At 54.5% G+C, this 17,740-nt stretch overlaps 1 protein-coding gene across 5 annotated transcripts; it reads right to left on the bottom strand.

Moving 5' to 3' along the window:
- Window positions 1-5,304: 5,304 nt before the first annotated feature.
- Window positions 5,305-16,757, bottom strand: Gint3 (GDI interacting protein 3). 5 transcript variants are annotated; one of them, XM_037220832.1, is made up of 9 exons: window positions 16,705-16,720; window positions 15,928-16,266; window positions 15,327-15,666; window positions 14,355-14,524; window positions 13,740-13,867; window positions 11,615-11,854; window positions 10,132-10,289; window positions 8,804-8,933; window positions 5,305-5,879 (listed from the first exon to the last, which is right to left on the bottom strand). In XM_037220832.1, exons 3-9 carry the CDS (start codon window positions 15,548-15,550, stop codon window positions 5,616-5,618), a joined length of 1,314 nt encoding a protein of 437 aa, XP_037076727.1. In that variant the 5' UTR covers window positions 15,551-15,666; window positions 15,928-16,266; window positions 16,705-16,720; the 3' UTR covers window positions 5,305-5,615. The 5 variants fall into 5 exon arrangements, with proteins under 5 accessions (XP_037076727.1, XP_037076728.1, XP_037076726.1 ...); XM_037220833.1 differs by lacking the exon at window positions 16,705-16,720 and adding an exon at window positions 16,582-16,679 and having other exon boundaries at window positions 16,070-16,266; XM_037220831.1 differs by lacking the exon at window positions 16,705-16,720 and adding an exon at window positions 16,582-16,679.
- Window positions 16,758-17,740: the final 983 nt, after the last annotated feature.

Below are 17,740 nucleotides of genomic sequence, written 5' to 3' on the forward strand. Positions count from 1 at the left end.
TGTGCTTCAACTCTGGGAGTTCACCTTCGTGGTCTGATCATTAAAGCTGCTAACAAATAATCCCTCGAATGCGTCATGAGTCACACCATAAAAGTCATATCTCAAGATTAACTGCTGAAGCAGCTGAAAATATGTCGGAATCGCAATTACCATCATGGTCCGGTTCGCCGCCATGGATCTCACACGTCTGGTGTCGGACACGAGGGACATAGGTATCTCCTCGAGTTTTTGCCCTTTAATGTTCAAAAGGCATCATGTTGCATTATCAAGTGTGCTACCCTGTGGTCATTGCTTCTTTCATAGCCCTGCCACTGTCGCGCTTTTGCTTAGACATGTGCTCGCCGTACCCACATAGGCATGTCAATGCTCGCACATTTTGACCATTCCTGCATCGTTGCGTGTACCTCAATCCTCTCCTTCCCTTTTTCTATATGAAACAACCAGGTGGCATACAGTGGGATGCGACAAGTTCGGCGTAGGGTATCCAACTTTACCGATGGCTCAAGACCGGCATAGTTTGGAGCGCCTCTGGAGCCCTGGGCCAGCTGTGAGCTATCCTACGCCCTCACAGCAAAGCAAGCGACCCAACTAGTCTTGGGGCACGCGTACATGAATCCAGGCATGAGTCGGTAGAAGCAGGGTGTTGAATGCTGTGAGGAGTAGACGCATTACGTGGCCGACAGCTGGCAGAACTTTTGTAACGGCGGTACGCGGGTAGAAGCTCAGAATGTCTACGGTAACGTGTGAACTTGCACCATCTTATAAGGGGATTGGGACACCCTTGCACATTTTGTTAGAGGCAGCTGCAAAAGGGTCACGTTCAGGACAGCAGATGTTTTGGACCAAATTTCGAGTAGCGTCAGCGCGTCGACCTCAAACCAGTCCACTCGTGTGCGGACAAACGCAGAATATCCCAAGCACACACACACACACACACACACACACGCACACATATGTTTATATATATATATATATATATATATATATATTCACATACAAGATAGATATACACACACAAATATATATATATATATATATATATATATATATATATATATATATATATATTCACATACAAAGATAGATATACACACACAAATATATATATGTATATATATAGATATATATATATATATATATATATATATATATATATATATATATATCTATATATCTATATATCTATATATCTATATATCTGTATATCTATATATCTATATATATCTATATATGCGTTTATTTTAACCGGAGCACATCATTGCGTCAAACGGTCGTCTTCACGCAACGCACCGCGCTGCGAAACGTGACTAGGTCGCTAGTCATTAAGTGCATGGCCAATCTGCGTACGGTAGATACAATGCATCAGCTATCTGCCACTTGCAAGCGGCTGTCGAACCGTCATCGTCTGCTATCGCTCGAGCTCGGACGGGTCGCCGCACAATGGTGTTTTAACCGGCCCGGGGCACGTGCGTCAGTGCGTATCAGCCGAATTAGGCGCCGGTGCGTGGCCCAGGCCGGCGCGGCACGTGCTGCAAACGTATCAAGAGCATTGTTCTGAACTGGGGCTGACGGGCCGCTGTCGGCGGCGCCACGGCGGCCGGCAGGGGAAGAGCAACGAGACGAACCTGCCGCCACACACAACATGGAGACTGCCGGAGGAGCGGGCGGCGAGACGAACCTGCCGCCTCACACAACATGGAGACTGCCGGAGGAGCGGGCGGCGAGACGAACCTGCCGCCTCACACAACATGGAGACTGCCGGAGGAGCGGGCGGCGAGACGAACCTGCCGCCACACACAACATGGAGACTGCCGGAGGAGCGGGCGGCGAGGTGGACTTGGATCGGATCTTGGTCTGGTCTGCAGTCTGCACTTGGATCGGATGGTCTGCAGTCAGATCCGCCTGCTGTAGCAGGCTCGCGGCACCTGACGCGGACGCAGAGGAGACAGGCAGACCAGATGCTGATGCGGAGGACACAGGCAAGCCAGATGCCGACGCGGAGGAGACAGGCAGATCAGATGCCGACGCGGAGGAGACAGGCAGATCAGATGCTGACGCGGAGGAGACAGGCAGACCAGATGCTGATGCGGAGGAGACAGGCAGACCAGATGCCGACGCGGAGGGGACAGGCAGGCCAGATGCCGATGCGGAAGATACAGGCAGATCAGATGCTGACGCGGAGGAGACAGGCAGACCAGATGCTGACGCGGAGGAGACAGGCAGACCAGATGCCGACGCGGAGGGGACAGGCAGGCCAGATGCCGATGCGGAAGATACAGGCAGACCAGATGCCGACGTGCAGGAGACAGGCAGACCAGGTGCCGACGTGCAGGAGACAGGCTGAAACACACGGGATGTGAAGGAGACAGAATAAAGCGCAGCAGACGTGGAGGAGACAGAATAAAGCGCAGCAGACGTGGGGGAGACAGACTGAGGCACAGGAGAGGTGGAGGAGACAGACTGAAGCGTAGGAGACGTGGAGGAGACAGAATGAAGCGCAGGAGAGGTGGAGGAGCCAGACTGAAGCGCAGGGGACGAGCGGACCGGCCACCGGAGCGGAGGGGAAAACCAACCAGCCGTCTTGCCACCGAAGTGAAGTAGACGAGAGGATCTAGCACTGAAGTGAAGTGGGTAGATGGACTTGGCACCCAAGTGGAGGGCTCAGACCACGGTGACACTGCGGTGAAACGGGCAGGGGAGCCTCCACTGAACGGAAGGAGGACCTGCCGCTGGAGCAGAGTGCACAAAATACCCACAACTGGTATGTTCCTCCGGTTAGCATTACGTCGCTTTGAAGTGGACTGAAATAGTAAAGCAAGTTCTGAAATAATAATTCAAAGTAAAAGCTACGACGTTATGGTTGATTCACGGAGTAAACCTAAGTAAATGTGGAGGAATCGCACCCCTCCCCCCTAGAAAACATGAACGATGCGTATGTCAAAGAGGCACACTTAAAAACTTTACTGTTACAAATCCCCTGGGCGGCTCGCGTAACATTCCAGACGAACTGGCCGCTTCACTGATGTCATTTTGTCAGCTTTTCTTTCCCCCATTTGCCTTCGTATTGAATCCATGTAGTGGCATGAAAGGATCACACGTCTTTCGGGCTGATGAGTGCCAATCGGGCTCCGTCTCCGTCCGTAACCTCGTACGCATGGGAAAATACATGTAAGCATGGCCATGAAGGATTTCAGGACGTGAATAGCCCCGAGCAACGTCTGCCGTCTGAACATCATCCGCATCTCAGCGGGACTACAGCACACCGCACGGTCACCTAACGTGTAAAAATTGCCTAATCCGACCGCTATCATATCCAAGCAGCTTAGCTGGCGATGGTTACTTACGAGTGTGACGTGACGCGTTTCCCACGGGGATCAGCGCCATCAATCATTTAGCTTTTAAAGCTTCCATTGATTACCGCTGCATCCAAATATCGATTGGTCATATTGGTCAAAATGGTCAAATTGTACTCATGAGCGGGATCACGACCACGCAAACGTGCAATGCTGTCTAATAACATGACACCTTTATGGAGCTGACGTGCGGATAGCCATAAGTACTTAGTGTCTATGGGCGAAACTATAGCGATTCAACCTATTGCTTAATATCAATCGATATGTCAATCCGCGTTTACTTGACATTACTGACGTTAAATTCCGCCTGCAGCTATTTAGATGCATAGCTTTTCTTGAGACAGAGGGAAGACCGCATGCCCTGTGTCGAAAAGACCACAACCCTCCGATAACCCAAGTGTTTGGGACCAGTGCAACGCGGAATTGGCCCATGTTTAATCTCATAATCTTCACACGGAACGGGTGAAACGTTTAGGCATGTACTGTGATAATGTTGGGTGAGAAAAACGCGTGGGCAATGCGCAGTCATAATCATCCCTGCTTCTCAGGCTTAATCACACCACCGGTACCCACTTTGCCAGACGTTGGGGTCCTTCTTAGAAATCGGCTCGGCTCGTCGCATCGAAGTGAAATAGAGCATCCACTTCCAGAAACATCGACGATTCACGTTGTTTTGCATTGCGGTTGGCCGGACGATAGCGTCAAAGCGTGAGTCACTTCCTTCATAAATGCTCTTTTCGCCCATCTAGCGTCGGACTCATAATCTTGCGAAGCCCGAAGATTTCTTCACAAGCTGGTGCTTGTTTGGGTTGAATGTTAAAAACATCGACGAATGCGATTGATAGGTTCCTTCGGGATGCCCGCATTGAACTGTGCCTGGTTCAGTTTGATTTGGTTTAGCGTGGGCTCTTCGACAGGCTGGTATTCCATGGGTTGCGGCTGGTGGTAGTCCACTTCAGTTAACATTGAGTTTGACTCACCTTATTAGGTCATTTAATGTAGACGAGTTTTGTTCCATAGAATTGGGCTCAAGGGATGCATATTTATTCACCTGAACTCGAATACACGACAAGTACGTTTTTGAACGCGTAGAAGTTATAACGCTACGAATGCCGACACGTTAGGCTGTTGGCACGCTGCACGTGCGCGGTTTGCCACATCCAACTTTTTATCAGGACTCTTGCCCGTAAGCTGCGTCGTCGCTGGCAACTTTAGCGCGAACGTGTCTCTGCATGCGAATATGCGTGAGGTGAAGAGGGGCGTCCCGTCTGCCTCCGAGCCTCCACCGGCATCTGCACCCGTGCAACGTCGCGTCGCTGTCCGCCGCCATCCGTCATCACCGGCGTATACATCACCCGTCAGCGGCCCGCCGAACAGGAATGCGGTCCACGCTCTGCCCTAACAACCGCATCTCATTGCCGTCGGCTCGTCTGTCGGGGCATCGGCGGCGCTGGTCCGCGACGCAGCGCCGTGACAGTGACATATTCGGCGGCTGGGCGCGCGCGCCGCCATGTTGGCCTGCCGGAGAGGCGTCGGCTGCCACCGGCGATCAATGCCAGCCAACACGCACCGGGCGCGCCGCGCCCGCCGACAGCACCGGCCGCGGCGTGACCCGCCCGGCCCCCGGGCCGGCCGCGGCCGCCGGGCCCGGCTCGGACCGGTCGCGGCGCGGCTCAAGGCAGCGCCGATCATTTCCACACAATTCGGGCGCAGGCCGGCCGGGCCTTTGTCATCTTGACAGCCGGACAAAACCCGAGCGACAGCCGGATAAATGGCGCGACGGCTCTGATTGGGCGCCCGACTGGCGCGCGCTTTCCGTCGGCTCCTGTTGACGCTGCCGGCCAGACACTGCAGGCAGCGTTCGGCGCGTCCGGGATCGCCGTGCGCCGAGCCCGGCCGTCTCGCTCGTGACGGCGCTGGCTGGGGACGCCGCGCGCCGCACCCGCCCGGCGACAGGCAACCATGTATTGGACAAGAATAGCTGAACAGCCCGGCGGCAGACCCCCTGCCGCTGCCCACACCCCTATCCGACCCGCCGGCCGGCAACACGATCGGCGAGATACAGCCGCAAAAATCACCGCCAGCGCCGCGCGACACGCCGGCTCGCGGCAGCGGCCATCACGCGACGCACCGCGGCCGACCCTTAGCACCGCCTGGCAGCACGCGCGCGAGACACCACCTCACAGACACGCAGCACGGCACGGCAATTGCTCCCAATTCATCACGCACTCGCAGCGGGGCTCGCGTTATCAGCGGAGCCGCCTAGCCAAGCTCCTCGATCATTTCCATCAGCTCGGGCAGCAGGTAGGCGGTGGTGGTGCCGCCGGGCGGCGCGGCGCCGCACCTCGGCTGCCAGGTGAGCAGCACAGATGGCACTAGCTTCGCCTCGGCCAGCGTCGTCGGGTCGTCGGGACTCAGCTGGTGACCAGTGGGTGTCAGCAGATCGAAGGCCGTGTCTGGTTTGACTAGATTCTCGCGGAGAAAGGCGAAGATGCTGGCCACACGCTCAAGCACTCGGAATGTACCCTGAAAATGAGACGACCTTAGCACATTTGTGGACGCGCCGCGGCACCCATGATCTACTATCGGTCTGTTCCTGATCACCCGTCCCCTATATGGCACCGTCTCCACGCGAACAGCAGCTTGATGATCACCGCAGGTGAAACGGACCAATTCAATATAAAAGGAGGATGAGTGAACACATGTAAACTGTGCTCTGGAGACGTAATCTCTATGATTGTGATTGTCAGCCGGCCCCAGGCCTTGCTAGACACTAGCGCTGGCCCGACATCTCAAACATTGTCACCGCACAGCAGTGGTATATGATGGTGACGACTACTGTTGCAGTGCATAATAAGTTACAATATTTCACCACGTCAGCCTTACAGAAGGTACATCTGGCAACTGGCAGGGTGTGATGAGTTGCAGAAGCTTGTTACTCAATGCGTAATTCTTGAGTAACATACCTTACGGAAGCATTAACATGGTTATTGACACACGCTCGGGTTGAAGTGGGGTAGAGGTTTGACTATTCACGACGGTTTTTCCGAAATAATTTCCGAACAGCGCGGCCCAGCCGCGTCAAACTTTGCAATGCTGTAGGCAATCGAACAGCGGATCTTTGTGGTGCCAAAAATTGGATGCATTTGTAAGGTTACTGACCTATGGCAGGTCGAAAACTGGTCAAAGCTTTCAGCAAATTTCCTTTCTAGGGAATTGTCGAATGTTGTGCAACAAGTGAGTGTTAGATTTTTTGATCTAGGGTCAGGTATCAGTCGAGCCGTGGTTAAGACTGGCCTGCTTTCTTACTCGAGTGCTTACATGTAAGTATAGTTTCTGCTGCTCTTTTCGAATTTACTCATGACAGGGACTGTAACAGACATGTTCGATGAACTTTTAAAGGTCAGAGTGGGTCATTGACCTAATATGATCCAGGACAACATTTTGTTTGTAGGCACATTCCGCCTAGCGTAATCACTGAATCTTAGTTGAGTGGCAAATAGGAACAACGTCGTAGGTTTTTGGTCACCTCGACCTGAGACAGGTCAAACCAGATCACGGACCTTAAATGAGCACCACTGACCTTAGGAGCCCTAGATTCCTGCTTAGCACAGGAATCTAGGGCTCGCGGCGGTTCAGTGAGGAGGCTTGTGGTCGCTTTGGACACCAATCTGGAGTTTGGCCTTGTTTTGACATGAGTTCACATACGGGCTAACCCCCTCTGTGAATTTTGTCTCTCTAACTATCTTAGTTTTCAAGAACTCTGAGAGTCACATTGAGCCCCACCCGAGCGAAGGGTATTCAACCGGCCACCCGGGCGTGCGCTAACAGTGACTAAACACGAAACAAAGTATCTTTAATTTAAAACAGAGTTCTTGGCCAGTCGCAAAACGTAGAGATGGAAGGGCAGCATTGTAGGGAAAAATATACTGGAAAACATACATGTATGAACTGCAGCGCAATGACAGGCGCTTGCACGCTTATGCCAATCAAGTTCATACACAGAAGGTACATTTGTTCATTGAAAATACTTAACAAACGCCGCTGTGGCAAAATCAGCCGCCAGTTGGTCCATGGACGCTTGAAACAACCTTCTGGCTTGTCACAACGCGGTGGAAATGACGACGTCATTGGACGGTCAACAGCCCGTGGTGCCCGTAGCTCAGATCAATTACGAGGCCCTTGCAGCATATCTGATCCAGAGGGCTGGTCACCGACATACAAGCAGGGCCGCGACAGGCATGAATACAACGGCCATCAAGCCGTGTCATCAGAACATGCCACAAGAGTCACCACAAAGCTGTCATAAAGGCAAAGGCAGACAATACGATATGGGATAATCGAAATGACTCCACAAACATCGGTCATCAACCGAGTCTCTCACCGGAGAGTCAGCAACGAAATGTTTGTTCGTAGCGCTGGTTAGTTTGTTGCTTAACAGAAATTACCGGTCGACACTATAACCAGGCCACCCTGATGCCTGCGCTAATGGGCACGCACTTTTTGTGACGGGAGTTTCGAAGTGACTCCGCTAAATTTAAAGGCCGCCGTGCAGTGATCCGTTACGTAATTCACTGGGTCTCTATTGGAACCACACTGTCACACACTGCATCGCGGACTCAGCCTATCCCCGTTCGGCGTGGCCACCTTTGTGTTAAATTGTTCTTAGCCTCAGTTTCCGGGCGGCGATACTGCCTTTGATAATTTGCCACCGTTGCCAATAGCCACGCTAACTGAAACAACCACCTAAAAGTGGCATTACATGATGGAGGATTTCGGCCTGGCTTGACCGGAGTCTGAGGTAGGGTGCCGCACTGCACGGCGTCACTGCATATACCTGATGAGCCTGGCTTGGCCGGAGCCTGAGGTAGGGTGCCGCACTGCATGGCGCTGCCGCACATACCTGACGCTGCTTCAGCCGCTATGTCCGGTATGCTGAGCCAACCGCATTATACCGCACCAATGCATGCCAACGCAATCTGCTCAATCAGCCCTCGGTGCTTATGCACCAGAGTGGGCAATTAATTCTCAGAGCGCGCACTCGTCTGTTCAAAGTGTGGGACTAATGCTATGGCCGAACCTGCTCAGACCCTACACATTTCTATTAAATTTGCCTTGCTACTGCACATCAGAGTTGGCAAGTTTGTGTGAGGTCCGTCCCAAACCGACTTTTTTCCACGCCACGCTGTCGCTCCGCGAGGCCCGCGGTCTTCGGCGCTACGCTGACCTTTATGCGGCTGGTCGTTTGCGGTGGAAGCCTGACGCCCACACTGCGCAACTGCAGCCGCATTCCAATCTGACCCAGTCAGTGACTCTCAAACTGTCCGGCGCGCGGACACTGGCGCCATCTGCGTCACGGGCGACAACTGTTGTACCAGCCGGGCATGCCGGCGATGGCACACGACTGACAGCTGCAGACTGATTGACCTGCGTCTCAGGCGCGTGCTCACCTGCAGCGTGATGCCGTCGGGGAAGCGGACGCGCACCAGGCAGTAGCGGTACTTCCTGAGCTCGCGCTGCTCAGCCCGCTCGCGCATGGCGCGCGTCTGCAGCAGCGTCATGTTCTCCACCACCTCCGCTCTGGAGAGAACAGACCCGTCGTCACGCACTACATCGCCTCCAGCTTGATCAGATATCGGCCGGCACTTTTTCCACCAACTTCACCCAGGCTAGAGGCCAAAGCTATGTTCTCAATCACCCTCCCCCTAAATCAACGACCGGTTCATCTAAATTATTTCTTATACATCCACCCTGAGCGGTGCTCAATGGTTGTATCCCGCATTACGCCTACTGAGCGATCGCGGTCAGACATCGCCCGGACCCGACGGAGCGTCCCGGATGGCCGGTACAGAGAGCAGTCAGTCAATACCCGGACACGACAGAGCGTCCCGGATGGCCGGTACAGAGAGCAGTCAGTCAATACCCGGACCCGACACAGCGTCCTGGATGGCGGTACAGAGAGCAGTCAGTCAATACCCGGACCCGACAGAACGTCCCGGATGTCCGGTACAGAGAGCATTCAGTCAATACCCGGACACGACAGAGCGTCCCGGATGGCCGGTACAGAGAGCATTCAGTCAATACCCGGACACGACAGAGCGTCCCGGATGGCGGTACAGAGAGCATTCAGTCAATACCCGGACACGGCAGAGCGTCCCGGATGGCCGGTACAGAGAGCAGTCAGTCAATACCCGGACACGACAGAGCGTCCCGGATGGCCGGTACAGAGAGCAGTCAGCCAAAACCCGGACCCGACAGAGCGTCGCGGATGGCCGGTACAGAGAGCAGTCAGTCAATACCCGGACACGGCAGAGCGTCCCGGATGGCGGTACAGAGAGCAGTCAGTCAATACCTGGACACGACAGAGCGTCCCGGATGGCCGGTACAGAGAGCAGTCAGTCAATACCCGGACACGACAGAGCGTCCCGGATGGCGGTACAGAGAGCAGTCAGTCAACACCTGGACCCGACAGAGCGTCCCGGATGGCCGGTACAGAGAGCAGTCAGCCGCCGCCCATGTACCACCATGCAGGCAACTTCAGCTTCATCTGTACCAGCAACCCCTCCTAAGCCGCATCACCTGCCCTGGTGCGAGCGCAGCACGTGCATTTCAACAATCGCCTGCTGTAAAATACGGCGAACAACTGTAGACGTACAAATACAGACGTAGCAGATGTACGTACAGTACGTACCTCGCTCTGGGAGCGAGACCTCCCCACCTCGAATCACGACAGCGAGCCGACACAACGCCCCGCCGGCGCGCGGCGCGCCGCACCGACCTGAGCTGCTGCTCGCGCTTGAGCTCCTCCGGCGAGATGGCGAAGAAGTCTGGCGGCAGCGCCACCTGGCGCGACGCCTGGCTGGGCATCAGCGCCCGCACATTCCGGTCCAGCTCGGGCACGATCGGCTCGGCGCCCAGCAGCGCGTCACGCAGCAGCTGCCGGAGGACGGCGTCACGCGGTCGGCGCGGGGTCACGGCGGCGCGGGGCTCTCGGCGCACGTCGCCGTATCGGGAGAGACGTCACAGGGCCCACGGCGACACGGCCCACACCGCGGCACAGGGTCCACGCGGCGACGCAGGGCTCACAGTGGGGAACAGGACCGCGCAGCAGCGAACTGCCACTCAGCGGTGCAAGGTTCCCACAGGGAATGTGACTTATGAAGGAGACAGCCACGCCGGAGCAGGCATGGATATACCTTTTAATCGGCTTCTAAGGAGGGACTGAGACGAGGCGGCCTGATCACTGATGCAATAGTTGATCGGACTATCGCCCACGTCTGATGTGTTGTACACATGTGCGTACAAACACACCGTACCAGGACGACGGTCCAAACAATTATTCCATCCGTGATATCTTCTCAGCACCATAAGAGATAGCGGGAGGTAAAAAGAACAACACAGGGTCGCACATATGTGACTACAATACTGTGACGCTGCTAAACGGCCGGTCTTTAAGACCTGTCATAGGTAACATAAAAAACACCAAAAAAGCAGGCGATAGTACATATAGTACGAAATAACCTCCGCATACGCAGCGACATACTGTACGGCTTAGACCTGTCACTTCAGTTGCAAAACAGTTAACTTAAGTTGCTTAAAAAAAAAACACGGTCCGGCCACGGGATCCTCTCTGAACCGGTCAGGGCATTGCCTCGCCCCACCGGCGCCGACAGAACACAACCCAAGAAGAGCACGACCTCCGCCATACTCCACACAGCACAACAGCCTGATCCCCGCCTGCCTCAGCACACAGCACAACAGCCTGAGCCCCACCTGCCTCAGCACACAGCACAACAGCCTGATCCCCGCCTGCCTCAGCACACAGCACAACAGCCTGATCCCCGCCTGCCTCAGCACACAGCACAACAGTCTGAGCCCCACCTGCCTCAGCACACAGCACAAAAGCCTGATCCCCACCTGCCTCAGCACGCAGCACAACAGCCTGATCCTCACCTGCCTCAGCACACAGCACAACAGCACCAGCCTCACCTGCCTCCGCACACAGCACAACAGCCTGAGCCCAGCCTGCCTCAGCACACAGCACAACAGCACCAGCCTCACCTGACTCAGCACACAGCACAACAGCCTGATCCCCGCCTGCCTCAGCACACAGCACAACAGCACCAGCCTCACCTGTCTCGGCACAACACGGGACCAACAACATTTCCGCCTGACTCCGCACAGCGCACAGCTACGGCAGGCTCGCCGCACTCCGCACACAGCGCAGCAGCACGGCACCCCGTGGCGCGCGCCGCCCTCACCTGGAGCCGCTCGAGGTCGCCGTCGGGCGGGAACACCCAGAACGCCTCCACGCCGTCGCCGTGGGGCAGCTGCTCGCACTGGAAGCCGGCCGCCGCGAGGAACTCGGCGCCGCCTTCCACGGCCGCCACGCGCTCCGTGTAGGCGCGGTTCGACTGACGGATCCGGCGGAATTTGGGCTCGGCCGGCTGCTGCATGATGTTGTCCACGTATGTGGAGAGCGTCTGCACGCAGGTCTGCACCTGTGGACAGGGCGCGCAGCCGGCGTAGGGGTGAGGCTTTGGTCTGGGGGTTCGGCTGTGGTCGCGGCCATACCTGCAGTAGAGTACGGCTCTTACCAACAATGGTTTGAGCAGTATTAGATTTGACAGGATTATACAGCTTTTCAAAAACGCCTCCGATACCCGTTGAGTGTAATTAACCGCGAAGTACATAATAAGAATAACGGACAATGTAACCGGCCACCGCGGTGGTTTGGGTTGTGCCCATTCCAGGCGAGAGATGCAACTTGAATGCTATTTCGAGAGAAGCGATCTACGATTCATGGCTCGGGCTGAGGCGGATCAATAGCAATCTTGTACTGTTTTTATGATAATTCTTCTCTTAAAGGTTATGATTTGCGATGCCCTCCAAAAATGTCACTCTTCCTTGACAGATTCAGCTTCATTTTCAGTGAGATGTGGGCGCAGAAATGTTATCGGTATTGGGTCATCTTGTATACACGGCTGCTACTGCGTCCTGTTCGTTACAGCGCTAGAGCTGTGTGTTTTCCGTGTTTCGCGCGGTTCCAAGTCAGCGCAGTGGCAGTCTCCTTGGCAACCATTCGCCGAGGCCGCCAGTCCTCAGCCATACAGGTGCACGGGGCACAATGCCATGGTGTCAACAGCTGCTGGGGGAACCATGCTCGCTCGCGCCAACACCATCCACCTAACCAAGCGGCCGGCGACCGCAAAAAGAGTACATTTCGCATCAAGGCGGCTCTGTGGCGTCGAAAAACCGCCAGTGGCGGGATAGAGACACAGCCGAGCGCTACAGCGGCAAGCAGCGGCGCCTCGCTCGGCCATGAAGGGGCGAGCTCGACTGGGCTGCCGCCTGCGCGCCGCCTGTCTGCAGCTCCTCTGCTCCGCCTGCTGCCGCTTCTCCGCCTGCTCCGCCTGCTGCCGGCCACAGGTGAGCAGAGACACAGCCGAGCGCTACGGCGACAGGCAGCGGCGCCTCGCTCGGCCATGAAGGGGCGAGCTCGACTGGGCTGCCGCCTGCGCGCCGCCTGCCTGCAGCTCCTCTGCTCCGCCTGCTGCCACTTCTCCGCCTGCTCCGCCTGTTGCCGGCCGCAGGTGAGCAGAGTCGCAGCTGCGCTCGATGTCCCCTCCCCCTCCCCCTCAGAGCGGTGGAGCCGGATCGGAACGCGCCAGCGGTGGTGACCGCCGCTCTGTCCGCACAAGGCCTGCGGACATCATACCCTGCTCGCCGCAGGACCGCGCGGGTGGAGACGGTCCCGAGAGCGGCGACGCGGCGGCGGCGGCGGCGGCAGCGGCGGTCGACACGGCATCGCTCGCTCCCGGACAGACGGTACGTGGCGGTGGGGTCCGCTGGGGCCCCACTCGGTACGTGACCCTGGACTGATGACAACAGGTGATCATTTAGCGGGTTTTACGCGTTTACGCCTCAGATGACTTACAGAGTGCTTTGTCCGGTCCTTGCCGCGGAGGACAGCGAAACACTGGGGAGGGAGCTGGGTTTGAACCTACGCCCGTCTTCCGACTGGTGAGTTCGGTATTCAGCTAAACCTCTATGGACGGGATTACCTTTCGTCTTTTCGTATGCCGACAAACGTGGTCTTATTTGAGCTAATCCTACAAGGCGGATCAGCGACGGGAAACGTGAACGAGCAGCTCTACTTCGATGAGGGCCCGTCTCGACTCTACACCTCTTCCCCCGTCCATTACTTGGGTTTAGGGGTGCAAGCTCATACCCATATGCCAGCATGATCAAGCGTTTCTCTCCAGAACAAAGGAACGCCAGCTTTCCACGACAAGCGTCGCCACGAAGAGAAGAGAACGTGTTCAGAAACGACCTGGTCTGCACTGACCCGCCCACGATGTATTGCACACACAGCGGACATCTCACCTTTTCCTTGTTTGGGTTACACGAGTGGATAATGAGGCATGAAGATATGCCACCATCTTCCACCAGCTGCTCGTAGAGAAACTCTTTGATCTTCAGCTGTATCTCCGCCTTCGGAAGTACCTCGCCTCCTGCAGCGCGATACTTTCTTATGTGAGTGGAAAATGATGCCCAATAAGCCCAAAGACAAATAGTTTTCACCACTGCCTACCTATTCCATGCTCCAAATTTCCCTCAGTAAACACTGAGCCATAGAAAGTGTGATTAAAACTGAACTCAGTGCGGATGATTCTAAGTGGCCAATGATAATGACTGTCTGGAGAAAGGGATGGGACGTCCAGCTAGTATGTCAGAGACAACGTGTGTCAACAATCAACATCACAGTACCGAGAATATCCCCCCCCCCCCTTAAAGAGACAAGGCAGGGCTGCACGTGCACCTCAGAAATCATATTATGACATTCTATACACTTCCAGCTCAAAAACAATTTTGATCGTCACCACATCTGCATACTGGCGACGAAGCACCACACTGCAATCAGCGGATCTGGCACCACGATGCAGCTCAGCTCCCCCCCAGCACTCGCTCCCAGCAACGCCCCGTGCCCGCAGCACCTACCGATGATGGCACACTTGTAGTAGACGCCGTTGACGGCCAGGTTGGGGGCCATCTCCAGCTCGGTGACGCGAGGTCCGGCCGGTGTGGCGCCGCCTTCGGCAGCGCCCGCCGCCGCCGCCGCCTCCTCCTCCAGCTGCTTGCGAGCCTGCGCCCGAATCACGGCCAGCGACCTGGCGGGGACGGGCGGGCGTCACCAGAGCACCACGCCTGACGAGCGTTCTCAGCACGTGGTCTCGACAGCGATTTTGTTCGTATTCGTGTCTGTGGTGTGTTAGCGCCGCAGTCCTTATCATGGCGGCAACGACTTCCCACTTGCAATCGCAAGATACACCCGACATGCGAAACACGAAGCCAGTCCTCGATATTGAGCTCGTCAAACTGACGTGCTGGGACCGGACAATGGTACCACTCTATTCGGCTTCGATAGAACTTGAAAGCCCGCAATATGTAAAGACCATGACATCACTCCAAGCACAACTCAGCGCGCCACAAGACTTTAACCAGGCATGAACCCGTAATTGAACTACGGCGCGAATCCGGAAAATGTTTCAATGGATCTGGTTCTTTGGGACATGACCTAGAAGTCACTAAGGTCTTTTGGAGGTTATATTGCACCAATATTTGGGAAAAAGACGGAGCTATGTTCAAAGTCAACTTTTGACAGAGTCGGATTCCGAACATCCGTTGCAGCGCACATATTTTTCAACCCCTTGATAATATTACGACCATGTCCGACTCAATCCCAAACCTCAACTCCCTCATAATGTTACGACCATATCTAACTCAATCCCAAACCTCAACTCCCTGATAATATTACGACCATATCTAACTCAATCCCAAATCTCAACTCCCCAACAATACTACGACTCAATCCCAAACCGAAACCACTTGAACTTCCGGAGCTGTCAATTCTACATCGCCTTCCGCCCGAGCTGCACGCCCTGCGCGCCTCCACCAGGCATCCCTGCTGACCGGCTGGAGGCGCTGTGCTGCTGCTGCGTCTGCTGGTGCCGGGCCAGCGCCGCCGCGCCAGCCAGCTGCGAGCTCTTGGATGGGTGCTGGCGCTCCTGGACCGGCGCCGGACCGGCCGGCCGTGCGCCGCCCCCGCTCGGCTCGTCCATCCGATGTCCGCGGCCTGCCTTCTTAAACTTGGCCTCAGACCGCTTCTTCTCGATGAACTTCTTCAGTGCATCCATGGTGGGGTGGAGGTGCTGACCGCGGTTGTGTCGGGGCCGGCCGGGTGATCAGTATTTGGGCATGTACTCCTTGGGTAAATTTTGACGCAGACCAAGCTCGCGGAGTTTATCAGCAGCTGGAATGAAAATGATAATTTGGAGTGGTCTGGAGTTTGTCTGCAGTTGGAATGAAAATAGTAAAGTGGAGTGGTCTGGAGTTTATCCACAGCTGCAATGAAAATGGTAATGTGAAGTGGTCTTTTAGATGGTTTTCCAGCACAGAATATGCACTTTGACATACAAGACAGCACCAACTGGCCACTGCAGCATGGTCAGTCAATCAGGCCCACAAAGTTGCTAAAACATTAGCAGCAATTACCACCCTTGCAATAACTTACTATCAGTACCAGTGAAGTGCTCCACGATCCGCTCGCCGTATAGAGACCAGGCCAGGTAGACTAGCACCACATTAGTGGCAAGGATACCCAAGATCACAAGCAGCAGACTAGTTTGGAATTCATCAAGCTCCACCAGGCCTACAGATGGCAAGGAGATGTTGGCTGCTGGGTGCCAGGAGCACAGCAGGCCAAGAGTGTGCTGAAGGGCGTCTGCCACCAGTGGCTGGGTGCTGTTCAGAACAGACACTGTGCTGGTAGAAATATCTTGAAGCACAACACCAATATGGTGCACCAACACCACAGATGTTGACCACACAGATTCCCAAACCATAGAGGTTCCTGTGGCAGGGAGAAATTTATTGTGTTAGGAAACCACCAATCATCACTCCAGCTATATGTATCAGTTGTCATTTTTGCAATAAGGATGCCTCTGGTCAATGCATGATGCAGAGTTTATTAAGATATAAACAAATGATACATTACCTCCCAACAACCTGCCCCTATTCTTGCAAGTCTAGCAAACACGTTTAGAAATGACGTGCCACCCTTCATCTCCCAGAGCAAAACATGTTTAATTGTCCTAGAATTTTCATTTCAGGGAATGACCATGCCTTTCCAATCTCCCACCAACACGCAACACACATCACAGCATACCATACGTCGCGGTGTGAACACCATCCACCACACTATATCTGGACGGCAATTTGACGATAATTCGCCTTCTTCACGAGGGTTTCCCAGTTGTGGGGCACTGACCGCCGTTGAACCAGCATGTACCTTAATGTCCTCTTTCTCACGTACGCACCTCCCCCTCGCACCAAAATCGCCCAGTCACCGCCCGTTTACTAATAGCTGCAGCCCGCACAAGGCTTGCGCGACAGGTGAAGCTACCCAATGCTGCCGATCATTGCGATTTGATTGGGGGGGGGGGGGGGGGGGGGGGGGGGGGGGGGGTTACCAAATATACAAGTCTCTAGATTATTTAAGGACATTCGCAAAATAACCTAACTGGATGGTGAGTTATTCGAAATAAGCAGCCCATACTGGAGAATGATTAAAAAGCCCCCCAGAAGGCGTTCTTGTTTGTAACGCGTTTGCGACATAGTTTTGCGAAGACGGTACGATTATCCGCTGCGATGTTGTAATCCACGGGCGAGTGGCGACGCGGCGGGGTTGCCCTGCGAGTCGCGGTTTGTATGGGACATTGCATTCCGATTTGCTTCCGCAACGGTTAGGAGTTTTCAGGAAGCCAAACAGGTATGGATGAATGTCGCTTCTGGGTAAGAAGTCGAGCTGCTCCGTTGCCTTTAAGTTAAACCTGATGTGTTATGCTTTTCAGGCAGGAATGCAGTAAGTGCCAACCAAGTTTATTTCAAGCCAAGGTTAATTTCGTCTCATGATTATTTCTTATATGTCAAATATATTTTGAGTTTTGGCTTCTGTATATTTTCTCAGTGAACTAAGAACATGGAGACACTGTGGGGTTGCGGTTTTCAATCTCTTTCTTTCCACTTGTGCTAAGGTGCATTGTTGCATTATGCCAAAATATACTACCTGTCCCTGCTATCCCATGGTAGCACTCTACTCATACCACTTATGAATATGTAACATATTGGCTAATGGTTGAAAGACATATTTGCACATGAATGATGGTAATGCAAGTGCTGACTGACGTATGCAGACTACTGCTCCCAAGTTTTATCTATATTGTCTTTAGTTGTTCATTTGCAAATATACTGATTGCTGAGAATGTAAAGCCCCAATTGACTTGATGTCTACTCACAGTCTTATTCTCATGCTTTACCCATTGGGC

The sequence above is a fragment of the Pollicipes pollicipes genome, unplaced genomic scaffold (assembly GCF_011947565.3).
Source record: "Pollicipes pollicipes isolate AB1234 unplaced genomic scaffold, Ppol_2.1 Scaffold_4643;HRSCAF=5467_pilon_pilon_pilon, whole genome shotgun sequence".
Classification (NCBI taxonomy): domain Eukaryota; kingdom Metazoa; phylum Arthropoda; class Thecostraca; order Pollicipedomorpha; family Pollicipedidae; genus Pollicipes; species Pollicipes pollicipes.